The sequence below is a fragment of the Prosopis cineraria genome, unplaced genomic scaffold, assembly GCF_029017545.1.
Source record: "Prosopis cineraria cultivar Desert tree isolate PC_DT_omini unplaced genomic scaffold, ASM2901754v1 PC2, whole genome shotgun sequence".
NCBI classification, from domain to species: Eukaryota; Viridiplantae; Streptophyta; class Magnoliopsida; order Fabales; family Fabaceae; genus Prosopis; species Prosopis cineraria.
The window spans coordinates 9194209-9216024 of record NW_026555333.1 but is presented as its reverse complement, the minus strand read 5'-3'; the positions used below and the strand labels follow the sequence as shown (position 1 = coordinate 9216024).

The 21816-nt window shown below is 35.8% G+C and overlaps 3 protein-coding genes across 6 annotated transcripts; 2 read left to right on the top strand and 1 right to left on the bottom strand.

Moving 5' to 3' along the window:
- The first annotated feature begins 4780 nt into the window (after window positions 1–4780).
- Window positions 4781–9386, top strand: LOC129302488 (protein NDL2-like). The gene is made up of 11 exons (XM_054941424.1): window positions 4781–5025; window positions 6399–6498; window positions 6924–7021; window positions 7160–7248; window positions 7486–7546; window positions 7643–7729; window positions 7811–7888; window positions 7971–8027; window positions 8160–8215; window positions 8516–8651; window positions 8757–9386. Exons 1-11 carry the CDS (start codon window positions 4966–4968, stop codon window positions 8976–8978), a joined length of 1044 nt encoding a protein of 347 aa, XP_054797399.1. The 5' UTR covers window positions 4781–4965; the 3' UTR covers window positions 8979–9386.
- A 655-nt stretch (window positions 9387–10041) lies between these two features.
- On the bottom strand, window positions 10042–13799 carry LOC129302487 (homeobox protein ATH1-like). 4 transcript variants are annotated; one of them, XM_054941421.1, is made up of 6 exons: window positions 12746–13799; window positions 12545–12624; window positions 11157–12428; window positions 10699–11057; window positions 10551–10611; window positions 10042–10442 (listed from the first exon to the last, which is right to left on the bottom strand). In XM_054941421.1, exons 3-6 carry the CDS (start codon window positions 12225–12227, stop codon window positions 10275–10277), a joined length of 1659 nt encoding a protein of 552 aa, XP_054797396.1. In that variant the 5' UTR covers window positions 12228–12428; window positions 12545–12624; window positions 12746–13799; the 3' UTR covers window positions 10042–10274. The 4 variants fall into 4 exon arrangements, with proteins under 4 accessions (XP_054797396.1, XP_054797398.1, XP_054797395.1 ...); XM_054941423.1 differs by having other exon boundaries at window positions 12911–13799; XM_054941420.1 differs by having other exon boundaries at window positions 11157–12624.
- A 3595-nt stretch (window positions 13800–17394) lies between these two features.
- LOC129302143 (uncharacterized) lies at window positions 17395–19889 on the top strand. The gene is made up of 3 exons (XM_054940818.1): window positions 17395–17434; window positions 17476–17597; window positions 19104–19889. The coding sequence occupies exons 1-3, from the start codon at window positions 17395–17397 to the stop codon at window positions 19887–19889; spliced, it is 948 nt and encodes a 315-aa protein (XP_054796793.1).
- Window positions 19890–21816: the final 1927 nt, after the last annotated feature.

Sequence of the window (21816 nt, the reverse complement as noted above, 5' to 3'; positions counted from 1 at the left end):
TCAAACAGTGGGTGACTTCAGACCAGTAAGACTTTGCAATGTTTCCTATAAAATAATATCGAAGTTGCTTCGTATTCGGCTCAAAGATGCAATGCCTGATCTTATCTCTACATTTCAAAGTGCTTTTTTGCTAAATAGGCTTGTCTCTGATAATATTTTACTCGTGGAAAAACTCACGCATCAAGTCCATTCTTCTAATGCTAATAGAAAGAAGATTGCTGCTTTAAAAGTTGATTTCTCAAAAGCTTTCGATAGGCTCTCTTGGAGTTTTATTGACGCCGTTTTGATCAAAATGAATTTTCCTTGTAAATTAATAAATCTCATTATGCAGAGCATCACATCTGTCCAATACTATCTGAGGTAATGGAAATTTCTGTGAAACCATTTTTCCTTGCCATGGTTTGAGGCAAGGAGATCCACTTTCCGCCTATCTGTATGCTTTGGTAGCAAATGTGATTTATGCATTAATCTCGCATTATGAAGAATTTGGATTGTTGAAAGGAATTAAAATATGTGCTGGTGCTTCCTCTGTATCACATTTGTTATTTGCAGATGATTCCTTGTTTTTCTTTGAGGTTAACCACTATTTGGGTTTCAAAGTTGTCCTAGCTACATACTACAAATGGCCTGGTCAAGTTATAAACGTTGGGAAATCTTCTGTTATTTGCAGCCCTAATCTGAAGTCTGATTTCATCTTCGAAATGACTGCTGATTTGGTTGTCCCTCTCTCAGATGAACTTGGAAAATATCTTGGTACCTGGATTGATATTAAGAGGAACAAATCAGTTATTTACTCGTACATTCTAAACTCTGTTAAGAACAAGATCAATTCTTGGAGGTGTAAGTTGTTATCTCAAGCTTCAAGGTTAACTCTAATAAACTCAATTATGCCTTTCTCTTGTATTTACATCCCATCTTGTATTAAGCTGTCGAAATCCATATGCAATGCAATTGATTCTGTGTGTGTGTGTGTGTGTGTGTGTGTGTGTGTGTGTGTTTTGGAGAATCCAATCATTCCAAGCGAATGCATTTGAAAAGTAAGAAAGTTCTTTTTGCTCCTATTGCACAAGGAGGCTTGGGTGTTAGATCCACTGCTCAAGTAAATAAATCTCTTTTGGCAAAGCAGTTGTGGAGTGTAATATCTGCGAGAAAGATTGCTCCTTACTAGGATCTACCTTAAAAGCAAAGTTCGTTAACACAAACTCTCAAGTTATCATCAAGAAACCATTTAATGTTTCATGGATGTGGCAAGGAATTTATACTTCATTGGACTTATCATTCCTAATTTATCATGGCAAATTGGTTCTGGTAACTCTGTCTCTCTACATCATCCTCTGTGGTACAAACCTAATTCGCTTAACCTTTTGGCAACTACCAATTCTCTTGATACAGCCACTCTTACGGTCAGTGATATGATACTTAAATGTTCGGTTGGTTAGTTAAAGAAACAATGGAACAAACAGCGCATTCAATCGCTCTATGATCAACGTGTCTCAGATTTAATTTTGAAGATTTCACTATTTTTCCTTCAATCTTGTGACAAGATAGTCTGGTCAGCCTGCAACAACCATTCTATAGTTTATTCTGCGCAATAAGGGTATGCACTTCTATCTTTTACTCAAGATAATACTTCTCAATTAGCAAATTCCCTATTAGAAACTTTTTTGGAAGTTGCATCTACCTATGAACCACATTCTCCTCGTGTGGAAAATTTTACGTAAAGCTCTCCTAACTGCTGATATCTTACGAGAGCATCATCTTTCAACCAACACTTTTTGTCCTTTTGGCTGTGATAAAGAGGAATCACTTGATCATATATTCTGGAGCTGTGACTTCTCAAGAGCTCTTTGGTTTGGTTGTTGAAATATCCATACTTCTAGGTTTGAAGGCTCAACTATTGACAATTGGTTCCTTAACCTTTTGTCCCTACTCTTCTGTGAGTGTAGCACAAAGGAATTGGGGAAAATTTTCATTCTTCTGAATATTCTCTGGTACTAGCGCGACAACTCTATTCATCAGGGGAATCAACCAAATGCTGAGAGATTAATTGAAGTCTCTGGGGTCAATATCATTATCTCACTTAGATATGCCAATGGAATGAACCCTTGAACTTCTCTGTAATTCCCAGAACCCCTTTTGACAGCAACTCTTTACAGCAAGTGGTCAATATTGTTACATAAGGTCAAGGTGTAGAAGCAGAGTTCTTGCAAGGTTGCTGTTCTTACTAACTCATCTCTTTTAAATGGTTTGACTTTTAAAAAGTTTACTCAGGATATTACGTCTGAGAGCAGCCCTTTGGTGGATTATAAATTTTTGTTCTGCTCATAATGCCATGAATGAAGGAATTCAGATCTATTGCGTAAAGAAATATTTTATCTCCTCTACATCAACGAAGAAGCAATCTTCAAACCCTGTTCTTCAAGATATTTATGGTCCCCTCGTGAACTTCAATCAGCATAGCTTTAATATCATTGAGGCAGGCTTGCTCTTTCACATTTGTAGTTTTTCTCCTTGGCTATTTACCTCCGTTATGAGGTTATGACTTTTTATTGTAAATATTATCTTTTATTAATATATATTTGATCTTTTTATTAAAAAAATAGAAATCATAAGATTGAGCAGCCCATAAAGGTAAAGCTCATCTTTATTATAAAAGCCACGTTTTCATCAGGTTTTGACCGTACTAAAGCAGGCATCCTATTTTATTTAATTGAAATCGTGTATCAAATCTTCTGAATATCTTCCAATAGCATGTTAATGGGGATAAAACAACAGCCCACTAATAAAAATAGACGCGGTAACACTTTTCTTTTGAAATTCTTTCAATTGTTTTTTTAAATGTGATGTACATATACTAAAAGGTAATATTACAAGATTTGGAATTTTAATTTCGTTAAAAAAATTATCGCAATGCTCTCTCCATGCTATATTATAAGATAATGTTAGAGAAATTTTTTTTATTACAAAATACAATACAATTTAAAAAAAAATAAAAATTTATTAATGATATTTTTTAATATTATTCTTGAAGTGGACAAAGAATTAAAATGATATTGTAGTGTAAATGTGTAATGATTAAGTGTGTAAGAACATTTTTAAAAGTTTATAGTTTTGTTTTGAATAAGTGAATTTATAATTGTGATTGTTGATATATGTAATGTTATCTTAAATTATCTTATAATTAAAAATGAAAGGAGCATATATTGAAAATAGACTTTACCTATTTAACTCGTCGAAGCATGCCAATAAAAAATTTACATAATTCATATGCTAAAATAAATTTTATCTGATTAACTAGGTTTTACGCCCGCTTCTCTTCTCCACTTACTCAAACTCGTATGTCAGTCAGCTAAGTAATTTCAATTTGGAAAATCTGGGAAGCCAGAAACTTAAGAATTTTCACTGATGAATCTTGCACTCCTGAAAGTGTCTTGCGCCAAGCTCGGACCATTGTTGATCATACCATCAAAACGTTTAATCTTTTCTCATCTCTGATGTAATTGTTTCTTTTCTTGCTAGCTGTTGTTTTATTCTTTCCTTCTCTGTACAGCTTGTACCCCTGTTAGTTTATTTCTTTTAATGAAACTTTTCTTTCACCCAAAAAAAGAAATTTCAATTTTAATTCTCCAAGACATGATGAACTAATATTTAACAAAATATATTGCACAGATATGACACGTCATTCAACAAAGTTTTTTCAATGAAAGCGTCCCTTGTTTTTGCCGGGTTTAATTATAGCATTCTTAAAGCCAATAAAATTTCACTTAATTTTTTAATTCACTTGTCTAATTAGGAAACTTATACACTTTTTCTTGTGTTGTTCCAGAATCATCAATCCAGCTTTTGTCATTAACGTGTCGTTAGTTTTGCACATTCGGTCCGTCACCGTGTGTCGACGCACCAAATAAACATAACTAGCGTTAATTTATAAAATTTGCCAAGCATAACCAATTTCAATATCAAATAGTATAAAATGTAGAACTCATATCAAACTCTTCTGACAGCGACTACTTAGTTAGCAATTAGCATTACGAAAAAGTACACGGTAGTCAATATTACTTTATCATTTATTTTCATCCCTGTCGTTACTATTTGTCCCCGTTGACGTTGATGACGTTCTAACTAAAAAAAAATGTAAATTTAAACAAGCCATGAAAGATCCAATCATTGGTTAAATAAAAGAGTAGTCATATTAGACAATTAATTAATTAAAAAGAGAGTTCTGAAGTCCTGTTTCAACGCTATTTAACCCCCCCCCCCAAAAAAAAAAAGAGAGTTCTGAAAAGTATACGTATATAGCAAGGCAACTGCCGGATGACTCCTTTGGCTGGACGGGTAATATTTATTAACTCTCAGGTGAAAGTTTTTGTGGTGTTTGAATTAATCCTAAAAAATTATTTTTAATCTGTTACATAAAAATTCGCATATTAATCCGTTCGACCAGAAAAAAACAGTAATTCTGCTTCAAACACTATTTCTTATTGCACCGTGATTTTCTCATGCAATAATAAAACACAATGATTTCTTACGAAAATAAAAGCATGATAATTGTACTAAATGTAAATGATTTTTTCCCCTTTTAACTGGAGAATAAAAAAGAAAACGTTAGGATGGTTCCTACGGGGCTGTGAAGGGAAGCCGACTCTCAAAAGCCGATGATGGGGTAGGGCCGACGGAGCAATTTAATATTTATTAATTAAATTAATAAATAAATTATACATTTATAAAATGTCGGCCTACCCAACCCTAGTTAATTGAACCAGAGCCCAGCTGCTCATGCGGACCGCTCGTGAAGCCTTAAGTACCACGGGATGGAGCGTCGGTGACTCGGTTTTGGACTCGTGCGAGTTAAGAGCGATTGGCATATAAAGCATGGAATCCCGGAGCAATGCTTGCGCCAATTGAGACTTGAGGGAGACAAGAGAGAGGGGGAGAGAGAGAGAGAGACAGTAAAAGGAGAGAGGAATGGTGGATTCTAACGATTCAGTGTCGGTGGATATTGACGCGATCTCTCCCAAGGCTAAGGTATTGCATTTCATGCATGTATATTACACTTTCAGATGGTAATTGATGCACTTCCTTTGACTGTCTGTGTGCTGAGGAAATTGTTGGAATGAAGCATTGAATTCTGGAAGCAATGTGAAAAGGCTACGGTTGCAATTATGCAATAGGAGTTTGTTTTCCTGCATTCAGCTTCTTGAATGAGCTTTGTGAAATCTCCTGGTTCTCTTTATATGTTATTTGCTAAGTAACTTTTTCTTTTTTGTTTTTTCCTGCTCTATGAATTCTAGCTATTATGAATCTCAAGAAATTTTACTGGCTTTTATTTGATTGTTCTAGAGTTGGTGTGTTAGCCTCATTCTAAGTACATCGTTGTGTTCACTGCATTTCTTTCCGTGGAGTGTTGTTATTGCTTTTGGTTTTGCGTTAAAAAAAAAATGGCTTCAGCATTTCTGACTAACGTCCCAACCTGTTCGCTTTGTCCTCTGCTCACTGAGAGTACCATCCCTATATCATTCTGCCCCATTGGAGAGATTTTTATAACTCATGTTCCTCACTGGCTGGACTAACCTGGATATAGCAAAAAGGAAATTCTTAGTTCTCTTTGGTCCTCATGGTTTTCGATTCTGATCACATAGAAGCGCTCCTTATTTCATTCATTTATCTATATCCGGCATTGACTTGTTCATTTTAATATATATATATATATATGGCAGTATAAAGTTTTGGTTTATTGTTTTAAGTTTCTAACATATAGGTGCAGACTACAAAAAAACAAAAAATATTTCATATATGGGTTTGGCAGGATTGGTGTCCCATAAAAGTTAAAAAAGAATGGCATAACTCCCCATAATCTCATTTCATTATTTTGAAATCAAATTACATGTTACCTAAACATTGTAAAATCAATGAAGAGTATTGATAGCTCACATGTTTACAACCCAGGTCTTTGTAATTAAGGGGAATTTGATGTGTTTGGATTCTGTCATCGATATTTATTTAAAATTTCTTAGTTCTTACTCAAGGTACCCTTAACGTGCAATCTCCAAACCCAGGATTTGCCTGAGATTCTCTCCTTTTTGTGTTGAATTACTTATTAACGTGCTACTCCTTCCGTTCCATTGCATGCGGCATCCGTTAGTATCCACGTTTTGTTCTTCTTCTTCTTGATTTTTTTTTTTTTGGTGCCTATTTATGTGAGTGAAACTAAATTATTTGGACGTTTTTGTTGCACATGATGAATACTCGTACATCTTTATAACTGATTTTTCTCTTCCCCTTTTGTGCACCCCCCAAAGGGGGTGGGAGGGGGAGTGTTATCACACTTGATGTCTTGTCTATTCTAATTAACCTTGTTAGTGGTTGCTGGTTAACTTCCTTCTGAAATATCTCTGCAGGAACATGTTGTAAGGACACGTCATGGTTCTGTCTCTGTTTCTGTGTACGGAGACCAGGACAAGCCAGCACTTATAACTTATCCTGATTTAGCTTTAAACTGTAAGTTAATCAGATTTTGGGTTATAGTTTAAGCCCCTTGGTTTCCTCTTATTTTACCACAGAAACATTGTTTTAACAGATTTAATTTGACCATTATTATATCAGTATGTAAAAGTAATGACTATAGTTTTAGAAATCTGAGAGGTTTGAGTAATTAAAGTTGTGCCATTATATTTATAAGAAATTTGAATATGTATTATTTCATCTTTTTTCTTTTCTTTCTTTTTTTTTTTCCTTTTAAAGTAATGATTGAATATCCCATCAAGGTTTTTGCTTTCTGGAAAGTTTATGGTTACTTTTAAAAGATTTATACATCGTATATTAAAACATGAATGTTCTGTTGTGTCTTTTATTAAAAGGTTTTGTGGATTTTTGACATCGTGTTTTTGTGGACAAACTAACAATTTAACCTTTTGCTTTATCAGATGTCTCTTGCTTTCAGGGGTTCTTGTTTTGTCCTGAAGCGTATTCCTTGCTGCTGCACAATTTCTGCATATATCATATAAGTCCTCCCGGGCATGAGGTCTCTAGCTTTATGTCTTGAAGTGATCAAGTTGCTTGATATTTGTGTCTCAACTCTCCACTGTTATAATTGTCTTTATTTCTTCATGTTATAATTTATCCAGTTCCTTATCTCGTACTTTTTTGAGAGCTATTGCAGTTGGGAGCTGCTGCAATTGATCCTGACGACCCGGTGCTTTCAGTTGATGACTTGGCTGATCAGATAGCTGAGGTTCTAAATTTTTTTGAGTGAGTACATTTAATCTTAATCAGCAATTGTTTTCTGTTCAGTATGGTTAATATTCGTGGTTTCATTTACAACATCTGTAACTTATGGAATAGATTGAAAGCAAAGGTTTTGTAGTTTTTTTTACAAATGAGCCTAGAAGCTGATCTCCTTTCCTTCATCTTAGGAACGGAATCTGACCTTTGCTCTCCCTCCCTCCCTCCCTCCCTCCCTCCCTCCCTCCCTTTCTCTCTATACAGTCTCAGTGCCGTCATGTGCATGGGAGTAACTGCAGGGGCTTACATCCTTACCTTATTTGCTGTAAGTTGTTGTATTACTCTGCAGTTTCTTATTCTGCCAATTGGCTTTGGGTTTCAATAATGGAAGTTTTCTGATCCTTCTAACTCTTGACAATAGATGAAGTATAGACAACATGTCCTTGGTTTGATACTCATTTCTCCTCTTTGTAAAGCACCATCTTGGACAGAATGGTTGTACAACAAGGTTCTTTTTCTAAACCTAGAAAACCATCTAATATAAATATATTTTGCCATTTGCTGGAGATTTTTTATTCAATATTTTCAGGTGATGTCAAAGTTGCTCTACTTTTACGGCATGTGTGGGTTGGTAAAGGAATTATTGCTGAAGCGGTACTTTAGCAAGGTTTGCTTATGCTTCCAAAAGCATTATTCTATTACCTGTTTTCAGTGAGTTTGAATCACTTAATTATAAATTGGGATGATAGGAAGTTCGAGGGTGTGCTCAATTACCAGAGTCAGACATAGTTCAAGCATGCCGAAGGGTTAGTCCTGTTATTTTTTGCTCTTTCCACATATACAATAAGCTGCTGCTTGAGGAGATTATGTGATAAATGACAACTGTTAATTGAAAGTTGAACGTATGTCTGATTCTGTTTAAAATTTGTTTTTGACAGTCATTGGATGAGAGACAGAGTTTGAATGTTTGGAGATTCCTGGAAGCTATTAATGGGTAAGATGCACATCAAAATAGCAGCTGTCTTCCCAGTGAATAATGACTTCCGCTGTCTCTCTTTTTAGTGTTGGTAACTCGGGGGAGTCTGCATTTGTCTTCGAGATATCAACAATTCACGAGTTGCAGCATTCTGAGTATATTTTGTAGCATGCGTGGCTCTGATAATTTACCAATTATAATTGCCAAATGAACATGCCAACACAAGATGTAGTTTGGGAAAATTTTGAACACGAGAATGCGATGTTGCCTATAGCTTAGGAGCACATGTCCTTATATATATATATTGGCATCTTGCAGGAGATCCGACATAGGTGAAGGATTGAGAAAATTGCAGTGTCGTTCCCTAATTTTCATTGGTGATATGTCTCCATTTTACGCTGATTCTCTCCATATGACTTCAAAGTTGGATAGACGATTCAGTGCCTTGGTTGAGGTGTGTAAAATAGTTTCATTCCATCTTAGTCTATATGATGAGATCGTCTGTTTAACGAAATGAATTAGATTCACTGTTTTTTTTTTTTTTTTTTTGGAACTGCAGGTTCAAGCATGTGGATCAATGGTAACAGAGGAACAGCCTCATGCTATGTTAATACCAATGGAATACTTTCTCATGGGTTATGGCTTGTACCGACCATCCAAGCCGAGTGTGAGCCCAAGAAGTCCCTTGAGTCCATCGTGGATTTCTCCCGAACTTTATTCACCTGAGAGTATGGGTTTGAAATTGAAACCAATAAAAACACGGCTCTCTGTGGAAATCTAAAAGTTGGATGAATTTGCCAATTTGCTGCTCTTTCTCATGTTTGTTGTATGAGTTTGTAATTTTGTGGCTGGTGAGAAGGCTGGTGAATAGTGGATGCAGAGTATTGTACATAGGGAGAGGAGTTAGGAAATCGAGGCAAGAGACTCGGGAAGAGGTTAGTTGAAAAGCAGATACAGTCATTCTTTCATTTGTAATCATAGATATTAGTTAACATGTCTGAATAGGTGGGGGGTCAAGTTTCGGAGTTATTATCTGGATAAATAAAACAGTAAAGGCCTGATTTTACATTTGTAAAGCAAACATGGAGATCGAGGGTATTGTAATTCCTGTTCAATTTTATTGTCCCGTACTCCCTTGTATCATGTTGATGGCATATTCAGTGTCGGCACATATTTTTTTCTTTTTTAATATACCTGTTGTCACCATCTTTAGTTGCTATCTGACGTTTGAACGAACATGATTTGATTCGATGTGGACGCCACAGGAGCAAGACAAATCAAGGAGACAAGATTTGAAGAGGTTAGAAAATCTCAATATTTCGAATCAAGTCATTTACGAAGAATTTTTTAGCACGAAATTATATGTTCAATTACCAAAGTTTCGTCCCCAAATAAGAAACTGCCAAAGGCAATATTAAACTTAGGGAGAATGACAATTAAGGGCCTTTGAAAAATATCAAGAAACTTTCACAACTAAAACACCAGAAATTTACCACTGAAACATCAGAAATTTACAATTCGAAGATCTTTATTTTGTATTAATTTTCTTAAGGGTCTTTATTTGTCATTTTTTCTTAGATTTATGGGTACAAGAAATCGCCCCGGAAAGCACTAGAGAATCCCTCTAGCAGTTTCTCCCGCCGCTTTCGAAAAGTGCAAATTAAACTTCGTAGTGTCCTCAATCGAAAACCTAGCGAAGAAACGCAGGAAATAGTGGAGTTTCAGTGTCTCACCTTTGAGGGATGAATGACGCCATGAATCCATGTTTTGACTTTACGAATTTCAGGAAGGTCAATAAAACTTAATTAACTCGACAAAATAGATTGGCCAAAGAAAGAGAGGGGTTAATCCAAACTAAGCAACATGGATGTAATAGTGTTCTTTACTGATATTCTATTGTGTTTTGGTACAAGTCTTGGACCTCCATAACTCCATTAGTGGAAGCCTACTTTTCAAAAAGGAAACTCCATTCCACCCTGGCATCCAACCACACACAGCATTATGCACAGCTCCGGGAATCAAAAAGATACTTTCTAGCTTTTAGTTTCTTCATGTTGTTACGCCACTTTCTTTACTTTCAATTGATAGTAAATCTTTGATTGCTCAAGCTTATCCTGCTGCTTCTATGGCTGTTCTGCGCGCCTTCTTCACTTCGAAGAGTCTTTCTTTTGTTCATTTCAGTGTACATTTCCTCGATCAAGGGTTTCCATAGCCTTACACGAGCATTAATGAACCAATTGGATACCTTGCCGTCCACCAAATATATATCAGCATTCAGATCACGCAAGTTTCCAAACAGCTTAAACCACTAAAAAGGAATTTCGGTCAAGCGGGATGAAGTAGCAGCACGTACCTGACTTCTAGTCAATCCACTTTTCACTGCAAGTAATTGCTTCTCTGCATCTTTAGGATACCTACAATCCATCACACTAAATTCACAAGAGCACAGCCTCCATATGCAATATTATTGTTAGTGACAACTGGTAAACAAGAAAACTCACGGATGAAGGAAGTTCTGAAACATCCAAGCCCGTAGAACTGAGACAGATCGTTCAGGCAAGCCCCTTTGGGGTCTCCATAACTGATGCTCTTTTCTTTTCAATTGCTGCAGAGCCCAATGCTTTTCGATGAACAAAGCTTCTGTAGACCTTTCCTTCTCTTCTTCAGAGTGTAAGTTGTTAAATTTTTCTCCCATAGCAAGAATATAATTGCTTATCCTGTCACGCATATCCTTGTACAACGTAGAGATTGTTTGAAGGGCAAAACGAGCATGAACTTGAGGGTCCAACTCTGTAGCAGCATGAAATGCGGATACAACAGTATGTATCTCATCCAAACACTGATTATACCGACTGTCCACCTGTGTTAGAAACAAGTATAATTATTACTCTGTGAACTTCGATTCTGGAAAAGGGAAAGTCAAGATCAAATGATGTAATGGCAGAATGTTCCATCTTACCAGTTGTAGAAGTGTCAGAAGCTGGGATTTCTTTGATTCAGCAGCATCGTGCCTTGCCAATGAAGAATTCACTTGAGCTTCAAACATAGAATCTGCATGGGGATTATTTGTCGCTGTCATTCTCCTGGATGGAGGAGCTGAGCTTGACGCATTCCCTCCTGCTCTGGCTCTACTACAAGCAGCTGAACAATTTGTCTGCTCTACATTTTCAAGTGAATACCTTGCAATTTGAGCAAGTATTTCTTGAATCCCACTAAGATATCTGGACCCCAATATTGCTTGTGAAAAATTCACACGTCTATTGGAACATAAACTCCTAGAAACCCCCCCATCGCTACAGGAGGCTAGTTCGAAGCTATCAGAACTCACCTCCGACCGCTGACCAGGGGGAGGAGATGATGCTAGACTCAATGAAAGCTCATTCCTGAAATTAGGGAATTCATAAGCATGACAGGCCAAGTTTGCAACATTTGATGACGTCCATCCATTTGGATCCAGGCTTGCTGCGGACGAATAAGTCTGGAACCTGGTACCAGGTACTTCATCATACCGACGATCTCCAAAAGTTGGAAGCGAAGTATTTGAATTATCCTGCCAACTGTTTAACATATATGGTGCCAGTGCCTCCAATGAAAAGACTGAAGGAGACAAAGCCGCTGATTTCTCTAAGTTTTCTTGAAGTCCAAATCTTGCAGCAAGAATGGCAGCAAGTGAAGCAGGAGAGATAGTGGCTCCAGCTGAATGATCTTGAAACTGACTGTTGTTTCGGGGAGATGGGTTTCCAAGTGGGGTATCTCCTACAATGTTCTTTCCTTGCGATGGAACAAAGGAATTAGGATGAGCAATGCAGGCAGGATTCATTATAGGAGCATCCGAATGGACAATACTTATGAGTTCACCTTGGACTCCAGCAAGCATTGAAATTCCATTCATGATTCGGGTTTGGTCATTATGGTAAAATGAATAGCCCTGAAAGACTGGATTAGGTGTTTGTGGAATTTCATCTATGACAGTGCCGCTACGGCCAGCCATGTCCATTGGAGCACCAAACATATCATTCTCCATCGACATAGCAATGAAATGAAAGCACTGCAGTATCACTCTGTTTGAATTCTAAGGAGTGTTCTCTTCGCTCTCTTTAAGAAAATGCATGCTTAATATAGTTATATATACCAAGCCGTGCCAATGCTAGCCATAAAATGAGATATACGAGTACATGACTCTTCAGCGTCCTAAATCAATAGAGCATCCTTTCAAAGTTCGAAGTTGGAACTACAATGAAATATGAAAGATGAAAAATTGATGAAGGATTGGGCTGAGACAAATGTCAGCAAGAGGAAGCAGCGTGCGGTCACAACGATGCACGTGAGCCCAAGTTCACAGCCTACCTTGCCTTAATCCTGGCAAACCAAAGTCTACCAAATATTTCACAGCTGATTGCCAATATATGGAGCTATCTAGCGAGAACCTGTTAACAAAAAATACCGAGAAAAAGTTAGAAATGTCTGTAAAGAACTACGATATTTTGTTCTAAAACAAGAAAAAGAGCCAACCAGAAGTAACCATATTTAAACCAAGAAGGCCAATACCATAAGTGCGCTGATTTCTTTACATGAAAGAAACTTTTCATTTCCTTCAAGAACCCAGGACCCAAAAAACGAGACTCTTATTTTCAGACCCCATTAAACCCAGAGCATGTACTGATCTTGCAACAAATAGAGTATTCCAAATTTAATGGGAAGAAGGGTGTTTACTTGTTCAATTGAATGGACAGGGGAAAACAGAGAAAAGGAGCTATCAATAGGGACAGAGAGAACGAGACGAACAAGGGCCACAAAAGAAGTAATAATAAAAGAAAGAAACAAGAAAGGAGGGAGAGTGGGGGGAAGGAGAAAACACATCGCCCTGTGGTGCAGCGTCACTCATTTCTGTTGCAGGCTTTACTGGGCCCATCTCTCTCTCTCTCTCTCTCTCTCTCTCATGTCTTTTGTCCTCCATTGCCACCTCCTATTATCTGCTTCTCTGCAATCATCGCAATCAAAACATCTGGATTCTCTCTGTTCCAACTTTTGTTCATGTCAGGGGCTCTCAGAAACATTTTTCAGACAAAGCCCCTTACTCTCAAGCCTATTTATAAAGAAAACAAGGTAGTGTGATAAGAAAGATGAGTGAATGGAGTTAAAAAGTCCCATGCTTTCTCTTCGTTGTGTAACAAGTAAAAGCACAAGGCAATTGATATGTGAAAGGAAAGATAAAAGGAAACACTGGCAGTGTACTTTTCTCGGGAGTGGGCAAACCGAGAGAACAAGCAATGACGTAAGCAGGGCCAAAAATGACGACAAATTTTTTTTGGATGGACGATCTATGACGAATTATTAGTAATTTTTTTTTTATAGTAGTTTATAGACTCTATGGCCTACTTTCCTACTCTGTCTGCCGTACGATCCTATCCTGTGCTACGGCTGTAAGCATTGTGTTGTGTATATTGGCTACTTATAATAACCCGACCTGTCTTCCCAATCCTCAGTGTGGAAACAGAGGCACCAGGCTGTGTATATATTGGTGTTCTGGCATCATGTTGCAACTCTCATATAGTCTTCGTCGTGAGATCCCGTTAAAACTTTTTCTTCTTCTCTCTTCATGGCCAGAGATCTTGCTAAACTCTTGTTTTATACAAGTTCACAGAAAAGCCATTCAGAGAATGCAAGTGACAAGGACATGTCATCAACCGAAAGCTTGTTGCACTTCATAGGAGAGCTACTATTCATCCTGATTCCTGACATTGATACTCTTGTGGGCTTGGAAAGCAAGCCTCCCCTCATTTTTGTTCGTCTCTATGAAAACACGATGCAAAGTAATTGTTCAGTTTTTGATACCAAAAAAACAAAAAATTCTTATTCTTTCTATGATATACTCCTCGAAGGGTGATTCTGGGCACGTTCACGTTGGATGAGATTAATAGCTTTCGTTGAATCACACTGTACGTTAGCTTTCATGTCGTTTTTAGGACGAACATTTTCCAAAGGTACAAGCCTATTTGGTTTTTATTCTTATTTTTTATTTTTAAAATTTTTTTTTGCAATATAATTTTTAAAATTATTTTTAAAATAAAAGAAAAGAAAAATTAGTTTAGTTGTGCTAATTTAAAAATAATTTTTAATTTAAGAATCAATTAATAATGATAGTCAACAGCAATTAATAGTAATGACTTATGATAACTATTAGTTAAGATGATATAACTATAGTTTTTAATAATCAAATGTAATATATTTTAAAAAATAAAATAAATTTTAAGATGTTTCTATTTATTTGTTATTAAAAATAAAAAATAAAAATAATTTTAAAAATAATTAAATTCAAAATACTCCTCCAAACTAGGGGTGTTTACGGGACAGAACGGGACCGGGACACCCCCGTCCCGTGTCCCGTCCCGAGAAAAAGATCGGGACTGAATTTTGGTCCCGTGTCCCGTCCCGTCCCGAAAGTCGTCCCGTCCCGTTAAGAGTCGGGACGGACCGGGACAAGATCGGGACGTCCCGCCGTCCCGATAAATGAAATAATATCGAAAAAAGATTGGATAATAACATTTATTAAAATTTTAAATCATATAATTTATTAAGTTTAAAATCAAAACAACACAAGTACATAAATAACAATAATTTAAAATCAATTATTGAATCATATTAATCATAACTACACATTATAATAATAAACACAAATGATCTTTATACTATAAGATTAGTAACAATAGACAAGTCAAACATAACATCAAATCATTGTTCTTCTACTTTAGTGAAGATGTACTAAGCTAATTACTCTTCTAAAAATAAGCAAAAAATACATTGTAAATAAAAGTTATTAAATAGATATATATAAGAATAAATTATATTAATATAATTAATATATTATAAAGAAAGATATTGCCATGTTTACTCCATGCCATTAAATTTATCAATATAAAAAAACTTTAGTTTTAAATAAGAATTGTAAGTATTAAAATTATAATTGATATAAGTATAAATTATATTAATATAATTAATATATTTAAAATAAAAAATAATATATATAATATTCGGGACGGGACGGGACGTCCCGATGGTAATCCCGTGTCCCGTCCCGTCCCGAACCTCTTTCCTGTCCCGTCCCGTAAAGTCCCGTCCCGATTATTTTTGGGCCGGGACAAGACCCGTCCGATATGATCGGGACGATACCGGGCCAATCGGGACGGGTCCGGACTGAACACCCCTACTCCAAACAACTTTTTTTTTTGTCTTTAAAAATGAAAAACTGCTTTTAGAAATAGAAGCTAAACAAGACCAAAGATTATGCATCTATTATTCCAGATATCATAATAAACGTGGGCACAGAATCTTTGCTGCGAGGTTCTTCTAATTCTTGATGAGTTCCTTGCTTCATTATTTTGCATTCCATATTATCCAATTATTTAACGGTTATAGAAAAAACCACAATAATTATAACGTTTCATTACTCTTTGCCAGAAATTATTTGCAACCCTGAGCCTGAAGCGTGTGGAGAGAAGAGTCCAAGAATTGTAGCCAAAAGGCAAATTCTTTGTCTAATGCCCGTTTCTTCTTCTTTTTTTTTTTCAACATTGATATTAACTTGGAGTTGATCCCAAGATACAGTTTAAATTTTCTCATACGCGGGTCATCTTCAAATTTTTGTCCAAACACCTGATCTAGTATTATTAGTTTGATTCTCTTTGGCCATGAAAGCAAATCTTATGTGAGAAGTTGCCGTCATTTGAACGTCTCTGGTAGGTCACAGCTTAATCACCGTTGGATATTGTACTTTTAAGCCTTCATGCATTCATTGTCCCGATTTTAGAAACATTGAAAAGGATCAGAATATTAAATAAACCATCGTAATATACTTCAATTTCTTTCCTCAAGTCTTTATTCATTTGAGATAATGTAATGACAAATTATTATGACATTCATGAATAATATGATAATGTCCTCACCATATATAAGAAGAAAGGTTTATTTTTAACAAGTGAATTCATTAACAACCTCATCATGATGAAATGAAGTTGATAGACAAACATGCTTAGGTAAAGGTGGTATTTTTAACAAGTAGACCAATAATTTAGGCCCATAACTTTCACTATTTATTTAAAAATAAGATTCAAATTCAATTAACTTGATAGTGAGCAACAATATTGGCACTTTTTTGATCCTATACAATAGTAAACAATAAATCTCTTAATAAATTTTGAAATTAAGTTTTTTCGACTAAAGATCTCACTTATAATTTCTAGTCTAATACAAATAATTTATTTTATATTATTTTAAACACTAAATTATTAGGCATCTGATTTAAATATAAATTAAGGACTTTATTTAAAAAAATATTCTAACAATAATTTGACCCCTCGTTCTGAATGGAAGGAAAATATGATAGAGAAGAAACTAGGGGGGAAAAGTAAAATAAAAGTATATTCTCTATCATTAGCATAAATTTTTTCTTTTAATTTTTCCCTTCTCTTTAAAAAAAGGGAAAACAATGGTAGAAGAATTTTTTTCCCTCTAATTTTATTTTATCTCCATTTTATTTTCATTTTGAACATAGCGTGAATGTTCATGATGACAAAGGAGACATGCATTAAGATCACAAATGCTTATCCCAATCTTACTCACTACTTGTTTGCTGATGACACAGTACTTTTTTTGCATGCTAATATGAAAAGTTGCAACTTCATCAAAGAGCTTCTTCAATTTTATTATAATGCTTTAGGTTAGAGAATTAACTATGATAAGTCTTCCCTTTTTTTTCTCTGCTAATAACCTGCAAAGTGTAAAGGATGAGGCTTACTCTTTTCTTCATGTTGCTGCTGTGGATAATCCAAGTTCATATCTTGGCCTTCCCATTTTGTGGGAGAGATCAAAAGTGGCAACACTTGCCTATTTTAGAGATAAAGTGGGGAGAAAAGTTCACAGCTAGAAGAGAAAATTTCTTACCTTTACTAGAAGGGAAATCATGATAAAGTCAGCAATAAATGCTACCCCATTTATCTTATGACTTGCTTTAAATTTCCTAGGGAAAAAAAATGTGTCGAACTCAACATCCTGATTGCTAATTTATTTTGGAGGCAATTTAAATCTTGGAATAACATACATTGGAGAGCCAGGGACAAACTCTTTGCTCTAAAAAATAAGGGTGGACTTGGTTTTCAATACTGTATGACTTTCAACGATGCCCCACTCGCTCAAACGGCATGGGTAATCCTTCAAAACCCTCAAGATCTTTGGGCCCAGGTTCTTAAAGCTATTTACTTTTGCTCATCCTTCCTTTTTAGAAGCAAGTCAAGGCCCTCAAACATCTTGGGCATGGAGCGGTATTTTGAAAGCTAAAGATTTTGATGGCCCACATAAAGAGCAGGGAAGCGTGGAGAGCTTGAAGATCCATGAAGGAGTCGTGGTAAGCATTCAAGGAGTCCAAAAGTTCAAGTCCAATGTGCCTAAGGATTCATTACACAGTATAGGAGGCTCAACGACTAAAACCCAAACTAAAGCAATGAAGGAGGCCTGAATTGTCTTATTAAAGATGTCTAAGAGCTTGAACCCATGCTAAAAACGTCCAAAAAGTCCAATGGAGAGAGTCTGCACGTGCTTAGCATTTTAAAGATCTAAGTTCATGAAGATACAAGCCCACATGTCTAAGGTTAGAGCCCTTATATTTTCCCATGTGATGAATATGTGACTCGGAAATTGGGTACGGGTGGAGCACGTTTTTTATGACTTAATTTGAAGAGATATGAGGCATGATCTCCATTGTCTTCTATATTAATTAGGATGTTGGCTTTCGTTAATCTTGGTTTCCTATTTTTGTTTTAGCTTGATTTGCAAGATTAGTTTGTTTCCTACTTTGTTTTTTAGCACGTGCTGATTTTTTTTTTATTGTCTCGCATTTAATAATTGATAAAACTTGGGATTTAAGTATTTAGGTTTAGAAAGAAGCCTAGATGGTCTCCAATTCCATCATTAGAGCTAAATCTTCATGGTTTTGAAAATTTCCCTAATATCTACAAGGGGAGGCACCAACTTTGACTAGTATTTTAGGTTTAGGGCTTCTTTTATGTCTTCCGTTCCTTTGCCTACAAATAGACCTGCTTATGTACTCTTTGAATTGTGTCATGAATGAGAATTTTTTTCTGAAGTTTGGTAAAACTTTGTTATGAGTTGTGCTTGCTTGCAAGAATCATATAATAAATACACGCATGATCAAGAGTTTAATAAACTCTTATGGTATTTTCAAAGATTAAAATTATTAGAGATAGATGCTTTAATTATTATAACCTTGATCGTTATTCTTTCCTTTCAATTATTTTACCATTGTTTCTTCTATTCTCCTTTTCATTGTTTTTTTTTCTCTTTCTTTGTTTCCCAAGTTTTGTCCAGAACATCTACAATTTCTCTTTCACGTCCTGTATTAGAATTCCTACTTAAAGATTCTTGCTATAAGTAGGGTTCAAGTTGTGATATTGGATTCTGGCATGATCCTTGGATTCCTAGACTGCCAACATTTAAAGCTATTCATATCAGTGATAGTGACAATCTTAAAGCTACTGATTTAATTTCTAATGGGGCTTGGAATTTAAATTTTGTTTAGACTTTGGTTACTATAAGAAACTTTTGATTGCATTAAAAATATTCACATCCTTCCTTATCCTACTGTAGATGCTGTTGTTTGGACTGGTGCCAAAAATGGAAAATTTGCAACTAAACTTGGTTATAGGTATGAACATACACGTCAGCACCCTATTGACACATGTTCCAGGCTCTTTAACGTGGTTCCCAACTATCTAATGGAAACAAGTGTAGCAAATTAAAATACATCCTAAAGTTAAGCACTTCCTGTTTGAACCAAAAGAAAAATATTAAGCACTTCCTTTGGGGAGCGTTGCATTGATCTTTGGCAACAAAGGATGCCCTTTGCTCCAGGAAATGTGCTTCTGATATACTTTGCCCAATATGCCAAAAAAGTCCTGAGCATTTACTACTGTTATGTGACTGGTCGAGGAGTATATGGTTTGGTTCTCCAATTTCTTTCATCATGGACCCTATGGATATTACCTCATTTAAGAACTGGTGCAGGCAATTTCTGATTGAGAATACCATCTTGAGTGATTATGATAAAGCAGACATTGCCTCTCTTTGTTGGAATATTTGGAAGACAAGGTCTGCATCAGTTTTCAACGCTGCCACACTTAATCCTGTCCATGTTTTAAGTTTAATTAGCTCGGTTGTGGAAGAATTTTGGAAGATCAACCGCTCTGAGAAGTCTAATATCCCTGTTCATGAGGCTTGCATAGCTGGTTGGATCCCACCTGATAGTGGGATCATTAAAATTACTTGTGATGGGACTCTCTCTCTATCTACTGGTAAGGCTGCAATTGGTGTAATTTGTAGAGATAATTTTGATCATTTCATTAAAGGATGGAGAGAACTAGTGACTGCTGACTCAAGTTTCATGTCCAAGCTTCTTGCTTGCAAGAAGGCCATTATTATTACCTCAGATTTTAGCAATAGCCACGCTCTGATTGAAACTGATTGTTTAGAGTTGTTCAAAGCCTTCTCGTGCAAAGGTACCCCTTTTTTTCCTTGGCCGCTTCATGGTATCGTTGGAGATCTGTTTGCTAGTCCTGAGTTTCTTCCCTTTATCTCCCTCTCGTTTTCTAAACACCGGAAAATTTTGCTGCTAATTGGCTAGCTACGTCTTCCTTTAACTAAAACTTTACCTGTACATAAATGCATCCATTTTTGCGAACCTAGCCCTCTATCATTTGGCGGGTTGAGCCAACTCTAGCTCAATCTTCTTCAACAACCAGTTATTCAGAGAGATAGGAAGGCATTGGTTGATTTCTTTTTTTAAGTTGATGAATACTGTTTTTATTAGGTCTTTGCCTTTTTTGGCTTATGAATTTGTCATTTTCGTTGTTTTGTCTCTCTCTCTCTCGGGTTGTGGAGTCTGTTTTTTCTCCTTTTAATGAAGGATTTTCCAAGGTATTAAAAGAAAAAAAAAAAACAAAGCCTGAATGCTTCTCTCTCTTTTTTTAAATGATTTAGAAAAATTAATATATTCGTTAGATTAAAGTTGGTAATTCAAACTGAACACGACAAACTAGCCGGAACTTACCCAAAAAAGTTAGAGCCAAGTTTAAAAAAAAATATAATTTTTTTATGTTATTTGGGCCAAGCCCGATCAAGTTTAAATTTGACCTGAATACCTGAATAAAAAAATTTATTTTTATAAAATATATTAAATATGATAAATATTAATTAATTAAGTTTTAGGTTATTTTATATGAAAATACTATATATTTGAGTCTTACACATCATTTAAATATTAAAAAAATATATTTTATATTTTTTATAAAATAAAATAATTAATTTTAAAGTAAAAAAATTAATTAAAATGATTTTAAAAATAAAAATTTGAGCATTCAGATCGGAATTGATTATTCAAAGCAAAGCTTTTGAATTTAGGTATGTTTGGATAGAGCAGACCACCTAAATTTTTAGCTCTAAGTTGAATGGCCAGGTGAACTGCGCTGCTGTTAACTGGACCCACGGGCCTCATTAAGTGAAGCAAGACAAAATGACAAATCTCATATCTGATATACATGGAGCTATCTTTAACCTTTTGGACTATAGGCCATCATCATCTGGGGCCATGTGTCGGAGTAGTGCCATCCCTCTTAAATTTCATTCAAGCCCAAAGCCTCCATTGTTTTGTGGGCCCCACTGTGATCAGCCACCGGTTTGATTCATATGGGCCTACTTCACCCAGCCAGGCCCAACAACATTGCTTGGATACAGTGCGTTAAATCAAAGAGCAGACTAATGTCTTGAATATCCTCCAGGGACGCACAACACGTTCATCGTCCATGATTGTGGAGGATTTTAATCTGAATAAATTGCGATCCCTGTCTGGTTTTTTTTTTTGACGATCACCTACTTGTGAAGCATCTGTGAAGGCTGTCTTCAATTGGAATATTCAGAAAAAAATAAGCCGCAAAAGCTGTCCCCAGAAACAGACAGAGAAGAGGGTGAAGACGTGAAGTATTGTTTCATATTCCCATGTTGCTGAAAGGGCAGCTCACAAGATTGTTTACTTTTGCTCGGCTTTGCCTTTGATTCAGGGTTGACATTTTAGCCGCATGAAACTTTTTTTGATTCCGCCTATCTCCACTTCCACTCCTTCGCCCTTTTCCTCTACTTTTTTGTGTTTGGTATCACAGCCACCCATGCAACCTTCACATTTTCTCTACATTTAATAATTTTTACTACTTTTTTTTACTTAAAATATCAAAATTATTTTTCACTTATTTGTTTACTTCCATTCAATCTACGTATCAAGCTTATAAACTTTCTCTCAATTTCCTCAACGATTGAAGCTGAATATAATCCTCACTTATTTTCAAACTACTTTTCCGTATTTGAGACTTGAGTACACGAAAGCCTAAGCCAACGTCCCACCATGAAAACCCAGATGCAATCTTGTCGTTATTTAGTTTATTTTTCTTCTCCTCTTAAATATTTAATATCCATATGTGAGTTAATTTCTAACTGTGGAGAGAATGGACGGCGAATTCAAAGAGGGCCCCCCCCCCCCAAAAAAAAAAAAGACTGTCAAA